Source organism: Dryas octopetala, chromosome 8 (assembly GCF_963921425.1).
Source record: "Dryas octopetala chromosome 8, drDryOcto1.1, whole genome shotgun sequence".
NCBI lineage: Eukaryota > Viridiplantae > Streptophyta > Magnoliopsida > Rosales > Rosaceae > Dryas > Dryas octopetala.
Genome location: NC_141373.1, coordinates 21,198,107 through 21,213,176, shown reverse-complemented (window position 1 = coordinate 21,213,176; position 15,070 = coordinate 21,198,107). Strand labels below are relative to the sequence as shown.

The 15,070-nt window shown below is 34.6% G+C and overlaps 1 protein-coding gene across 4 annotated transcripts; it reads left to right on the top strand.

Moving 5' to 3' along the window:
• The first annotated feature begins 2,209 nt into the window (after positions 1–2,209).
• On the top strand, positions 2,210–10,380 carry LOC147277963 (uncharacterized). 4 transcript variants are annotated; one of them, XR_015123873.1, is made up of 8 exons: positions 2,210–2,514; positions 4,544–4,657; positions 4,767–4,835; positions 4,970–4,989; positions 5,077–5,129; positions 5,243–5,269; positions 5,374–5,455; positions 9,853–9,910. XR_015123873.1 is itself a non-coding variant. In XM_086254295.1 (8 exons), the coding sequence occupies exons 1-8, from the start codon at positions 2,331–2,333 to the stop codon at positions 10,056–10,058; spliced, it is 762 nt and encodes a 253-aa protein (XP_086110421.1). In that variant the 5' UTR covers positions 2,210–2,330; the 3' UTR covers positions 10,059–10,380. The 4 variants fall into 4 exon arrangements, 2 of the variants coding, with proteins under 2 accessions (XP_086110421.1, XP_086110422.1); XR_015123872.1 differs by having other exon boundaries at positions 5,371–5,455; positions 9,853–9,885; XM_086254295.1 differs by having other exon boundaries at positions 5,243–5,273; positions 5,371–5,455; positions 9,853–10,380.
• The last annotated feature ends 4,690 nt before the right edge of the window (positions 10,381–15,070 follow it).

The window sequence follows — 15,070 nt, the reverse complement described above, 5'->3', positions numbered from 1 at the left end:
TTCAATTGGGATTTCAATTAGGGTTTCATTTAGGGTTTCAATTAGGGTTTCAATTAGGGTTTCGATAGGGTTTTAATTGGGGTTCCAATAAGGGTTTCAATTGGGGTTTCAATCATGGTTTCAATTGAGGTTTCAATCAGGGTTTCAATTGGGGTTTCAATCAGGGTTTCAATTGGGGTTTCACTCAGGGTTTCAATTAGGGTTTCAATTGGGGTTCCAATCAGGGTTTCAATTGAGCTTTCACTCAGGGTTTTAATTGGGGTTTCAATCATGGTTTTAGTTAGGGTTTCAATCATTGTTTCAATTAGGGTTTCCATCTGCGTTTTGGTTAGGGTTTCAATTAGGGTTTCGATCTGGGTTACATTTACAGTTACAATTAGGCTTTTGAAACCCTAATTGTAACCTTGATCGAAATAATAATTAGAACCCTAAATGCAGCACTAATCCAAACCTTAATCATAACCCTTATCGAAACCCTAATTAGAACCCTAAACATAACACTATTCCAAACCCTAATCGTAATCCCAATTAAAACGCTAATCGTTACCTTGATCAAAACTTAATCGTAACCTTCATCGAAACCTACAACTTAACTCTAAATGCAACCCCGATCAAAACCCTAACCATAACCTCAACGTAAACCTGATTGAAACCCTAATTGTAACCCTAAATATAACCCTTGTGGAAACCCTAATCGTAACCCTAAATATAACTCTAATGGAAATCCTAATCTTAACCCTAAATATAACCCTATTGGAAACCCTAATCCAAACACTTATCATAACCCTCAAGGTAAACCTAATAGAAACCCTAATCAAAACCCTTACAAACCCTCAACATAACCTTAATTGAAACCCTTATTGTAACCCTAATCAAAAACCTAATTGGAACACTAATCTTAACCCTCAACGAAATCCTGATCTAAAGCCTAATCCAAACCCCAATCGTAACATAAATTCTAACCATGATCATAAAGCCGATTGGTGATTCTTCGTCCCTCTGCCATCCCCACTTTCAACCTTCGTGCTCTTGTTCATCGCCGTACTCCACTGGAGGGGAGATCTTGTTATGCGGTGTCTGGTTATCTTTCCAGTGACAAACTTAGGCACTGTTTCATGAAAGAAATAAACAAAAAAAGAACATCGTTCTCTTCTCCAAAACGTACATCCCTTTTTACTCTATTTTCAAAACCTAGGGTTCATATTAGGATGTGCTATCCAAACCTTAAATGTAACCATGATCGAAACCCTAATCGTAATCCTAATTGAAACCCTAATTGTGACTCTATTCTAAACCCTAATTCTAACCTTAAATGTATCCTTCATCGAAACACTAATCGGAACGCTAATCATAACCTTCATTGGAACACTAATCGTAACCTTGATCGAAACCGTAATGAGAAGTCCAATCGAAGCCCTAATCAAAATCCTAATCATAATCATAAACATAACCTTCATGGAAACCCTAATCTAAACCATATTACAAACCCTAAACGTAGCCCAAATCGAAACCCTAACTGAAACCCTAATCGTAACCCTAGACGTAACCCTGATCTAAACCCCAAACGTAACCCTAATTAAAACCATAATCGTAACCATAAACCCTAAACCCTAATCGTAACCATAAACCCTAAACCCGAAACACTGATCAAACCCATAATCAAACCCTAATCGTAACCCTAATTCAAACCCTAATAAGAACCCTTATCAAAACCCTAATCATAACCCTTAACATAGCCCTGATCGAAGCCCTAATTACTTCCTTAATTGTAACCCTAATCAAAAGCATAATCGAAACCCTAATTAGTTCCTTGATCGAAACCGTAATGGGAAGTCTAATCGAATCCCTGAACGTAACCCTAATCCAAACTCTAGTCGTAACCTTAATTCTAACCTTCATCAAAACCCTAATCAGAACTCTAATCGTAACAATTATTGAAACCCAAATCGTAACCCTAAACATAGCCCTGATCAAAAACCTAATCGTAGCCCTGCTTCAGATACAAAGTCGCTCCAGATATGCGAGACGCGTGACACGCTTTAGATGCGCAACACACTTGAGAAACACGAGTCACTCGAGATGCTTAACACCTCCAAGACGCTACAAACTAGTGAAACGCTCGAGACATGAAAGTCACTTGACGCGTGCAAGATTCACGAGTTGCTATATCGGTTATACTTAATAATTTTTCCCTAAGGACCGACGAAACTGAACTCTCTCAAACCCTCATTCTTCCCCCTTTGTGTCTCTCTCACTCTCTCTTTCACCAACCGAACCCAAATCACCAACAGCGCCACCAACAACAGCGCAATCAGCAATCAGCAGAAGAGATGTACAGGGACGTGTCCAGCTGCAACACCTACAACTACGGCGACGCGCTCTACTGGGACGCCCGCTACGTCCAAGAAGGACGGTCGTTCGACTGGTACCAGCGCTACTCTGCTCTCCGCCCTTTTGTCCGCAACTACATACCCACCTCCTCTCCTGTTCTCATGGTCGGCTGTGGCAATGCCGGTAAATTTCCCCTCTTTTTTATATTTTCTCCCTGCCCTTTTCGCCGTTTTGTATTTATATTCCCCTGTTCTAGAGCAGTCTCTGCTCTATGCTCTGTTTGGTTGGAGAGAAATTCTGAGGAAAGAAGAACAGAAAAAAAAAAAAAATTTAAAATTTGGTTTGGGATGCTGGGGTTTTCGGTCATGGCCCTTTTGGGGTTTCCTAAATTAATGGGTATGATTCATTATTTCATTTGTTATTTTATCTTCGGATATTGGATGATGAGAGAGAAGAACTGAAATTCCATTTTTGATCATTTCACCTGGGTTTGAAGTATTGATAAGTTGTGGGAAAAATCAAAGTAATAGGATTTTAGGGTATCTTCGGGTTAGTAGTTGAATTGAAACTTGTTCAACTGTAATTTGACCCCTGTCCTTTCTGGGAATTTTGGCTTCATTTTGAATTCCCCAAATTAAGGATTTCTATCTCTGCGACATTTTTCTTCTGGTTTGGTTGATGAAGAAGTGTACAGAAGTAAAGGAACTGAATATCGTTTTGATTTGTATATTTTTTATTGTCAGACTTACCAAGAAAATGTATCATTCATGATAATTTATACAATAGAGAATGAGTAGTTGAGAGTTTGAGTTCTCAGGATTTTGAACAACGTTAAGTTTAATTTTTGCTCCTTTACGATCAGAAAAGATGCACATTCGAAAGTGGAAAATATTTGGGTTGGGGGGGGCGGGGGTGGTGGTGGTGAGGGAATTGTGGTTCTCTGTTGATTAGATTTTTACAAAAAAAAAAAAAAAAAAAAAAAAGAAAAAGAAAAAGAGAGGAGAGGAGAGGAGAGAATGGGAAGAGACGACAAAGAATAGATAGACTTAAACCACACCCAAAAAAAAATTTGAAATTGTTTTTAGTTTTAGTTTAACAACTATTTTTATATGTTCATTGTTCTGACTCCATCACAAAAATGTTATCAAATGGACTGTTAGTTGTCTTTTTGTTTCCTTTATCCATAGGTTCTTTAATTTCTTTTCACTGCGTGAGTGTGGAAGTTTTTTCAATGTTTAATTTTAAAGTGAGTGACCCCAAAAGACAAAAGTAATTTTTCTATTGATGAATAAGTTTATGTTGATCCGTGCTCTTTTTTCCATATTATCCGAAAAGGATCATTATTCCCATATTAGAAATATTGGCTTAGGCTACATTTGGTTGGGGAGATTGTATATGTAGGAAAATAAACTTGTAATTTCATATTTTAGTTTTTTTTTTTATTTCATATATGGGATTTGCAAATATGAAAATGTGTTAAAACTTAAAAATAATATTACTTATATTGCTGACTTTTTTTTTTCGCCTTCTTGGCCTATGTGTTGTTGAGATCAATTTTTGCCCCCCATTTTCTGCACTAAATCAACATGAATGTTTTAATAATCTAAAACAGTGATCAACTTTCAAAAAATTAAGTGGAAAAGAATAAGCACCAAGCATATACTGTTATCAAAATCAAAAGCACTTCTAAATTGCAATATTGAATTGCTTAGATTCTAAGTCTTCCGTTAAAGAATTGACTTGTAATTTTCTGAATGTTAGCCTTAAAAAGATGAGTGATATGTCCCTTGCACATCTCTCGAGTTTAAGCTTAATTGTTTTAAATTTTCTGTGTGGCTTTATTATGCATGTCATACAAAAAAAAAACAAAAAAAAACACAGATACATATTTAGATATATGAATCACTATGGTGGATGCATTCTTTGTAGGTCCGAGAATGCAATTTAAAAGGTACTCTATGGTAACCATTTACTCTCCAATTAATTAAACATTTGGTGCTTAAAGTCATAATGTACCTGATGCAATGATTAGGTTGCTTTGTCTTCCCTAAACATGGCATTGTCCTTGCCATCAGTAGGAGAAAAATTGTTCATGTCACCTTTATGCATTGTCTAATCAGGAAGGCTCCTAACATCTGTCATTTTTTGGATCAAGATATTTTCTATCTACTTGTTCACTAAGATTCTCGTGGAAATTTTTTTTCTCTTGTAGTTATGTCTGAGGACATGGTTAAGGATGGATATGAAGACGTAATGAACATTGACATTTCAACAGTGGCTATTGACATGATGAAAAGAAAATATCAGCATATCCCTCAGCTCAAATGTATCCTATTCAAAATTTGCTTCATTAACTCTATAGTACAATTTTATATTGTATTTTTTCTGGTAACTGTTGGAGACCTTGGCATGCTTCCTTTATGAATCTTAAATAGACGTGCAAATGGATGTTAGGGATATGAGCTTTTTCCCAGATGAATCGTTCGACGGTGTCATTGATAAAGGTATGAATCTATTTTTTTGTTATTCTCATTTTAGAATACTCAATATTGTATACTAATTTTGTGTTTTATGTCTTCATAATACTTTGTTGCGGTCACCACTTTTTGCATCTGTGGTCTGTCAAACCTCGATATAGGAACTCTTGATTCATTGATGGTATGATGCATGTTCGAATGTTCTTATGACTCTGCCTGGGCGTTACTCGGCACACTCTAATTCTCTCATTTCTGCTTATTTTTCTAGTGTGGGAACGATGCTCCAATTAGTGCTGCTCAAATGCTAGGGGAAGTCAGTAGGTTGTACACATAAGACTCAATTATTTAGTTGCAAGTTGTTATATTATGGGGTTTAGGTTGTCATATTTTTTTTTAAATTACTTCATTAACCATGGTTGTTGTTTCCCTTGTAGGCTTCTTAAACCTGGAGGGATCTATATGTTGGTAACTGTACACCTTTAAATGAGACTTTATATTTTGCATTCTTCTTTCTTATATTGAAAATTCAAAATACATGATCTGTTCTTATACTGCCCTATAGCAGATAACCTATGGTGATCCTACAGTAAGGATGTCTCATTTGATCCGGCCAGTGTACAATTGGAAAATTTTTTTGTATATCATACGTAAGTTTTTGTCCCTTTCATTTTAGTTCCACTTTTTTCTACCTGTTCAAATAACTTTAATTTTTCTCCATTCAATTACTTTTCTAGAAGTGATTTTGCTTCCACATTCATATTTAGTCTTTTTTAATAATGTTAGTGAATTTAGTTATATTGCATTTCTCGTGTTTCTTTCATTCTAAATGTTCATATTTTGATTGGATCTGGATGCAGTTAAGTTTTTGTAGAGTTCAGTAAGTTCAGTTAACTGGGTTTGACGTTAATAGTAGTAAATGTAATAATTCAAATTTCTATTTTTGATTCTACTCTCACGTACAGGTAATGCTCAGTTTAACTCTTGTGCTTGTATGATAGTGAATATTCAAGTTTGATTGTGTTGCTTTATTCAGTTTGACCTATGTTCATTTTCTTTCTGGGAGTGGGGGTGAGGGTTGATGCACACAGACACATACACTTAAAAAAAATATGCAACATATAGTAGGCTTGGCTTACCTACCATATAACGATCTTGTTGCTGTTAGAAGAATTCTGTAGGTAGCTGAGACTAATAACATTTAAGCACTTCATCATATAGTTCTACCAATACCTAATCTCTGTTTATTCCCCTTATAGATGTCCGTTGATACTGTCATCCTCATGATGGATGATTGGTTCTAACAGGTATGTGGACAAGTGTTGCTTGTTTCTTTGAGTATATGTTGTTTGTCAATTTTGTAATTAATATATATTTTTTTTTTAAGAAAATTTGTATTTTCTATGTGAAAAAACCCATCTATATAATGATGTAATTTTTTCTTTTCATTACACTCCATTTGGTAATATGGGAAAGCTTGCATTACTATTGATGGGGATTCTCAAATATCGCAGAATAGAATGTGATACGATGAGATAGAATGCGATAGAAACAAAGACATAGGGAATGGGTTACCTACTCTTAACGGTCAAAGTGAACCCTTTCATTTCAAATTTTTTAACTCGGAATGAATCAAATCTCCCCAAGTAGGATTCAAACCTACGACCAGTTATTTAACAGCAGACCGCTATGTTGTTTACCAATATTGGCATATCTATAATCTAGCAAAATGACAGAAATTGGCCTTTATGTTATTAGCCTCCCTCAGGGGTTGGCCAAATCTAATTCATGCCTACCTTCTTCCCAAGTGGTGTTAAAGACTTTAACATAACATGTGATAGTCCTTGCTTCCAGAAATTGGAGCAGAACAAAAGTAGGACAGGTGTAAGTTGGGTAATCTTTAGATTCATGCAGTAGCTACAGACAGCATGGTTAACAAAAGAAGTATCCTCTTTGGAAGCCCAAGACTGAGTTCATTGCCCCAACTCTAAAACTAAAGCCTTTTTGGTCCAAAGAGAAGTGTCCATGGTAGTTTAAGAGTCTGGCGTTAAAATTCATATATAAATAAATCAAGAGTCACTTTAGAGTTAATGTCAAGTTTTATTAAGAGTCTTTATTTGAGTCTTTTAGTATTTAAGGAGTATTTTGGTATTTTTAAGAGTCTTTGGGTGGATGTATTTGAAGCCTATAAATAAGGCTACTTGCTGTAAACCAATTCAGGTTTTGAATGAATGAAAATTAAGTGTTGTTGAAGGCTTGGTGCCTTGGTATCTCCTCTCCTTCCCTTCTACATTCTTCTCTATCTCTCTTATTTCTCTAAACTTACCGCAACCTAAACCTTCTTCGTTCTCTAAAACATTATGTTCCTTAAAAATTCTATCATCTTAAGCCCACCATAACCCTAGGCCAACACCCACCTTGTGTTGTCCTGCACCATCATACATGTTATTGTCTGAGTGAACCCTTTACTTGTCTGAATATTGTTGCCTAAGGTTTTTGTAGCAGAGAAAGGGCAATTCAGTAAGTCACTGCCACCGTAGTCCCTATTGACTTTCCTTTATATGCTCTGGTTGCCCTTCTATGTTTTCTATTTTGGTGGAACATAAGCTCCATTCAAAGTACCAAAAGTTTCTGTTCAGCACAATTAAAATTAAAATCCAAGGCAATGACCAAATGATAACAACACTTAAAATCCCCAATCAAACTTCTCATCCCATTTCTATGCATACGCCAGATGTTTATTCAAGGTTTTTCTGACTATACAATGACCCACACATTCCAAAATCAAACTTCTTGGTTTTGTAAATCTTTTATTCTCTCTTTATTAATTTTGGGTTTAGGGTTTATTAATTGTAAATCACACTTTGTTAGCCCAACCAACACACCATTGCTTAGTTCTCTTCATCCTCATACCACCTTGGTACCCCCGCTACACAGAGATCTCCTTGAGCCATTTTGATGCTGTTTCATTACACCTGATTCCTTTCATCCATAGCTTAATTTAGTTACTATTAATTCTCGTTTTATGTTTCTGGCCTTTTGGAAGTGATTGATATAGTTCTAGTCATGTTTTCTTAAGTTTAGAAATCAGGGTCCCTAAGTGTTATCATGTACTTGGGCTTTATATTTTGGTCCTCTAGGGTTTTAATTTAATTTTAACAGTTTCCTATTTAGGAATCATGTTCATATAGGATTAGGAATTTAGGGTTAGTAGGATGCTAGGATTCCATTTGGATGGCATGATTTAGAAGAAGTTATATGGGATAGATTTGTTAAAAAAACCGTGAAAACACTAGATGTAATTGATATTCTAAATGGATTTGAAATTGCTTGTACAAAGTAATATTCTTGAATTTGAAATAAGTGGATCCAGTTGTTATTTGAAACCTATGCTTTCTTCTTTTCCTTATACAGATCTGTTTTTAATAATCCAATCAAGCGATGTCACTATATAATATTAACTAAAATCCTTAGATTTGATATCTCTTTCTATCCAAATGGGCCCTAGGAGTCTATGCATATATGGTTGTATTCCTTTCAAATCAACGAAGGACACACTTGTGAATAATTTGCAGCAGTAATACCTCTTCAATATTGGATGGTGCAATTTTAATCCTAGGTCCAATGCCTAGGTTGTCTTCTTTGCTTCTTCTCTTTTACCTCTTACTTAATATTCTGCATATTAACCCAATTTTAAGCTGCCATCAAGCTTTAATGAAAGCCTTGCTATCACAGAAGCCCTAATGACCCCCAATAAATAACTCTTAAAACCACAAACCAACCACTTTCCTGCTCTTGGGTGCTGTTTACAGGCCATATTCACAGCCCTACTCCTAGAACAGCCCCAAAATCCATTGTTTTCCATCCCTAACTCCTGTCCCTTATAAAGTCTTAACGCCACTTTGGCCTTGAAATAAGCTTCAAAAACCCTGAATTCTACCTCGCTCACTGTGTTAGTTCCACTTATTTGCGCTTGTGGTGCGCCGGTGGCATCCAAATTCCTGGTCTTTTCAGGAGCTCAGGTCAAGTATTGGAGCTAACATGTTTGGGATTGGGGTTTCTACTCATGCATTTGTTGGGTTAGAGTTGTAAGAGAAGATGAACTTTTAGTGAAATGGATGAGGAGATGGGTTTTGGGAGATTCCATTATTTCAATGCTTAAACAGAGAATTGATGGCTACTTTTTGGCTGCAGAAGGCATGTACAGGTTACGTATGTTAAATAGTTTCTGTTTTATCAATTTTGTAAAATTGCAAGTCCTGAATTAAGCGATAAAATTGCTTCAAATTTGACTTTTCATTGAGCTAAGGATATTGCAAAACGTTCCAACAATCAAATTAGTTGAGAAACAATGACATTAGATTTTGTTTGCTGACGAAAATCGGAAACAAGGTTCGAGTCAGACTATTCTGTCAAAATACAACAGAATGACAAGAAAAAGAAAAAAAAAAAAAAACTATAAAAAAATGCTATATTTTTTAACTTGAATTGGAATCTTTCAATTATCACACATCTTTCGAATAATAATGTCTTATTTGATTCCTATTGCAAACATAGTGTGAGTGGAGAAAATTTTTATAAGTGTGAGAGTGAATAGGATTTGGCTAAAGTACAGGAGACCTTAGGGAAAACTTATTTCAAGGAAACTAATGAGAGCCCAATGAAAACTTCTAAAATTGTTGTCAGGGAAGTTTAAGACTTTAGATGATATGTCCATGACCTAACAGTAATTTTTATTTTTTATTTTTTATTTTCCGTTTTATTTGTTAGTCAATGCATCAAATAATTTTTGCATATTCATAGCATTATGTGGACTCACACAAGAGTCCTTTGAAGTTGAGGATTTTTTGTCTGCTGTAGATTACATTTATTTTTCTACCCTCTCCTGGGATTTATCTTGGACAGTCAATGGAAATAGTGATACTATGGATTTGCTTGGTCCTGTTCTGTAGACATTTTCTTTTTTGTTAGTTCATTAATTGTGGTTACAGTTGAAAATGGAGGTTCCTCATCTTGTTTTTCTATCCTTTTGACCGTCTTTTCGCAGCCAGACCAGGATTCCAAAGGCCTGAAGGTAGTAGCACGACAATAAAGTCATATTTGCAACCCATTCCTATCACCGACAAGGGTTTACTGCCACCTGACTTTGTTTTGGAAGATCCAGATTCTCACTTTATATATGTGTGTAAAAAGAAGGATGATACGGAACCAAGTAATGCACCATCTTACGGATTGACAGATGATGTTTCATAGTAATTACTTGCAGTGAAGCGCTGATGAAGGTAATTAATTGCACTGAAGCACTGATGAAGGTAGCTTGTGCCCTGTATACTAGCTTCAGCATGCATCATGGTCGTTTATATGATCGTTGTTGTTCCTTGTAGCAGATAAAGGATTCTGTTTTAGTGAATCCACTAGCTTTTAGGCATGACAATCTAAAACAAATAACAAAACAAAAAATAAAATCCTCCAGAGATACCAAAGGCACATTAGCCCCATCTTTTGATTTCTTTTATTGTATCAGTGAGTTGCTACCAGGAAAAAGAAACTGTGATACTAGTTCATTTTGTGGTACATTATTGCCGAACTCCTCTGAGTATATGATGATTGTTGTTTGCCATGCTGGATAAACTTTTCTTGTCAGTGATGAGGAATTTTGGTGATTGTTTCTTGAGTGCATGCATTATTATACCAATCCTCCTGTTTGTACGAGTTTGCATGCATTTTGAAGACAAATTTTTTCATGAAATTTTCTTTTGGTTGTGGACTTGGGTTGTACAACTTGTACATCAGTCAAGATGTTGAAGAGCTAACGGCCCGTTTGGTTCACGGATTTGATTTTTTAGAAAATCATTGTCTATGCATTTTCCAGGGGAGACTTTCATTCATGTGTTAAGTAATGTTGGGAAAGCAAATTAGGAAACACCTTTTTATTTTCCATTCCATGTTTGGTTTGTGCAAGAATAAAAAAATGGTTCAGTTTTCTAATCATACTCTCCCCTATTATATATAATAAATAAAAATCACTTACTAGGCAGGTTGAAAGTCTGGCAAATTAAATTAAGGGGGGGGGGGGGGGGGGGGGGAATTGGCCTTCAATGGCTAGGTTCTTTAGGCAAAAATCAATGGCTAAGATGTTTTAGGGGTGATCTAAGGCTGAAAATGGTCCACAAATGAAGATCAAAGGCTAAAATTGAAACTAGGTTGAGCGGGAAAAAAATAGGTCAACATGCAAGTCAAGATATGTTGTAAATGAGTCGATTACGCAGGCAAACAAACAAAACTGATTGGAGAATAACCGAGTCACATGTGGGTATGGGTTTGCACCACAAGTTTCGTGTCTTCATAACGATGTTGTTTTGGTGTTTGGTCTTTGCTATGTTAGCGCACCTTTTTCAGCCATTTGCAGCACGCCACATCAGCGTGTGTCAGTCTAGTCAATCACCCTCACCACTTGAGTTAACCCCAAAGACTTAGGGCCAGTTTGGTATTGCTGTGAGAAAAAACAGCTGTGAAGTAAAACAGCTGTGAAGTAAAGTCAGCTGTAAAGTAAAGCAGTTGACTATTTGGTAAACTATGTTTTCAAAAGTGTTGTGAGTGCAAAAAACAGTATCAAAGTGTTTGGTAAATGTTAATATAAAAATGATGTGACTGTGTATAATTACTAAAATGGACATGATGCTGAAAGTGCATTTCACTTATTTGTTTGGTAAAAATAATATGTTTTTTTACTTGTTTTTGAAATTTTTGACTACAAATTTTTATTAGTATTAATTTTTCTAAGAACAACATTATTAAATAAGTATGCCTATTATTTTTTTAGGTATATTATAATTTTAATCCTATAAATAAAATATCATAATTAATTATCACAATATAAAATATAACTAACAATGGACATATTTTTTTAATTTAAAATAAACAAATAAAAATCATAGAAATCAATGAGGGTATTATGGGTAAAATAAAATATTCATTGTTGCTGTGAGTCACTGCAGCTTTCAAAAGCACTTAAGAAACCTGCTTTCTGTTTTTGTTGTGGGGAGTTGAGAATTATGGGGAAAAGCAGTTTTTTAGTTTTTAATCAAACACCAAAACTGCTGTAGGTGATTGAGAATTGTCATCCACAGCAGCTTTTGGGTCCTCCACCGCAATTCCAAACGGGGCCATAGTCTTGGTCACCAAGTAAAAGTTAAAGGCTAAGAATTAGCCTTAATTGCCAAGTTAAAATCAAAGGCTAGAATTTAGCCTTGCTCGCCAAATTTAAAATGAAGTCATGACACGACTGCCTTCAGTTTTTATTTTATTTTTTGTCTTTTCACATTAATTTGTGGTAGTTTAAATTTATCAAAATATGTTGATACTAAGGCCCCGTTTGAAATTGCGGTAGAGGACCCAAAAGCTGCTGTGGATGACAATTCTCAATCACCTACAGCAGTTTTGGTATTTGATTAAAAACTAAAAAAAACTGCTTTTCCCCATAATTCTCAACTCCCCACAACAAAAACAGAAAGCAGGTTTCTAAGGCCCCGTTTGGGATTGCGGTGGAAGACCCAAAAGCTGCTGTGGATGACAATTCTCAATCACCTACAGCAGTTTTGGTGTTTGGTAAAAAAATTAAAAACTGCTTTTTCTCACAATTCTCAACTCTCCACAACAAAAACAGAAAACAGGTTTCTAGGTGCTTTTGAAAGCTGCAGTGAATCACAGCAACAATGAATATTTTATTTTACCCATAATATCCTCATTGATTTCTATATTTTTAATTTGTTTATTTTAAATTAAAAAATATGTCCATTGTTAGTTATATTTTATATTGTGATAATTAATTATGATATTTTATTTGCACGATTAAAATTATAATATACCTAAAAAAATAATAGACATAGTTATTTAATAATGTTGTTCTTAGAAAAATTAATGCTAATAAAAATTTGTAGCAAAAAATTTAAAAAACAAGTAAAACACATTTTATTTTTACCAAACAAATAAGTGAAAGACACTTTTAGCATCATATCTATTTTAGTAATTATACACAGTCACAGCACTTTTACATTAACATTTACCAAACACTTTGATACTGTTTTTTGCACTCACAGCACTTTTGAAAACATACTTTACCAAACACTCAGCTGCTTTACTTTACAGCTGACTTTACTTCACAGATGTTTTACCTCACAGCTGTTTTTTCACACAGCAATACCAAACTGGCCCTATATATCTTAGCATTTGATTAAGAGCACTCCTACGTGCGAATGTCTACAATAAGAAATAAGTGTAAATCAATTGGAGTTCAATAATTGGTCAAGTTCTACTTAATTAAGCTAAATAAGGATTATTTAAGGCTCACCATAATAATTAAATTACGATTAATCAAAGCTTGCCACCTAACTATAATCAAAATAATCCCATGTGTGCAAGCAGCAAGCTTACCTTATTTAGAAACGAATCAAGAAATAAATATTTGAAGACTTAAATTTCACCTTAATCTCTAAGGAAGAAATAGATTGACCAATCAAATAAAAAAATAACGTAGTGGTAGATGTGTTACTGAAATAAACGTGACAATAGGTACATAGGAGTGCGAACTTGAATTAAAAAATAAATTGATCAATTAATATACCTTTATACATTGGACACTAAAAAATAAAAATAAAAATAAAAATCTTAAAAGAAAAAGAAAAATCATATCCAATAAAATGATAACACGTAAAGTAAAGTGAGAAATAAAAATTGAGATAAAAATGTAGTAAGTATAACATTATTGACAAACGCACTCTTTCTCAAACAAATTTACATATAATTCACATACATATATGGGATAACTTTTTTTCAAAAAAAAGCAAGTTTTCTTTTCAGGTCAAACAAATTCGCATGCATACATACATACATACATACATACATACATACATACATACATACATACATACACACATATATAATGCATACATACATATTATTTTTGCCACAAAAAAATTAAAATAGTTTTCTATAAGTAGCTGAAAAATCACTGAATTGTGGGGAAAAAATCTTTTGCAACCCAAATGAGTAATGAGATTGAGACCCCTCCCAATTAAATCATTAAAGCAAGGAAGAGTCTAAGAGAGTCTGGCCCGCCATTGTACCAAAAAAAACAGAGTCCTGATATTCCTTCCAAAAACAGCAAAATGCAATTTTACAAATTAGGCAGTGCCCTTCTCTTTAAAAATGGCAGTGGCTTTATCAAATGTAACACTTAAAATGTAACCAAAAACTACTAAATGTGGCCCTAAACGAATTATGCCTCACTTACTTGGGCTAAAGTTTTTTTATTTTTGTTACTGTGAATTTGATTGTTGATTAAGTTATACTCTTGATTGAAGTTGTGGTTCAAATTTACAATTTAATAAGATAATATTACCCTACATATACATATAGTTTAATAACATAATATCCCCTGGTTTGTATTTAGCCATGAATGCGAGAAGTGTATGGCTGCGCACCAATGGCCGCCGCCACACATTAGAATTCTTCAATTTGAAGCATTTTTATTTTTCAACGAAATTCATTTGGAGTAAAGTAAAGATGAAGCTTGGCAATTATTGTAAAGATGGAAAATATTGTAACTAAGCACAATGCAATGCATGAAAAGACCTAAATCATTCAATTTCAAAGTTTATACGCCAAAAAACCTTTTAAAGGGTATTGAAATTTTCAAAGGCTTCAAATTGCAACAAACAAATAAGTATTAATATAGGGGATTAGGGGGAGTATCTAAATCTGATTGATCCATTCTCTTTCTCTAGTGATATTGCTTCTAACATCATTTTTGGCTTTTCCTCTGATCAAAGTTAACTATCCTAAAGCCTGTATTCATGGCTCAAGCGTGTGATCTCTGAGATATTTGGTCGTGACACAATGCGGGCTATATAGCATAGAATATTAAATGAAAAATAAGATGTCCAAACTTTTTAGGGTCAGGGCGCGCTTCAATTATACTCTTCAATCACATGACTACCCTAAACTAAATTATATCATTAACCACCCAAGATTTTTGGATGCACTGGTGCTCAGTAAACGGCCTAATTAATATTACGCTTTTTTATGGGTCTAGGTATAGGATCGAGTTTGGGTCTGGAATTTTGGGTTTCAAGGCCCATGTCCGAAAATTGAGGTTCAGTCCGCATTCTAGAATTCGAGTCCAATGTTTGAAGTTTGAAGTCAAATCCTAAATCTAAAGAAAATTTTTTATGCCACGAATCATATCACATGCTGATATTTTGCAA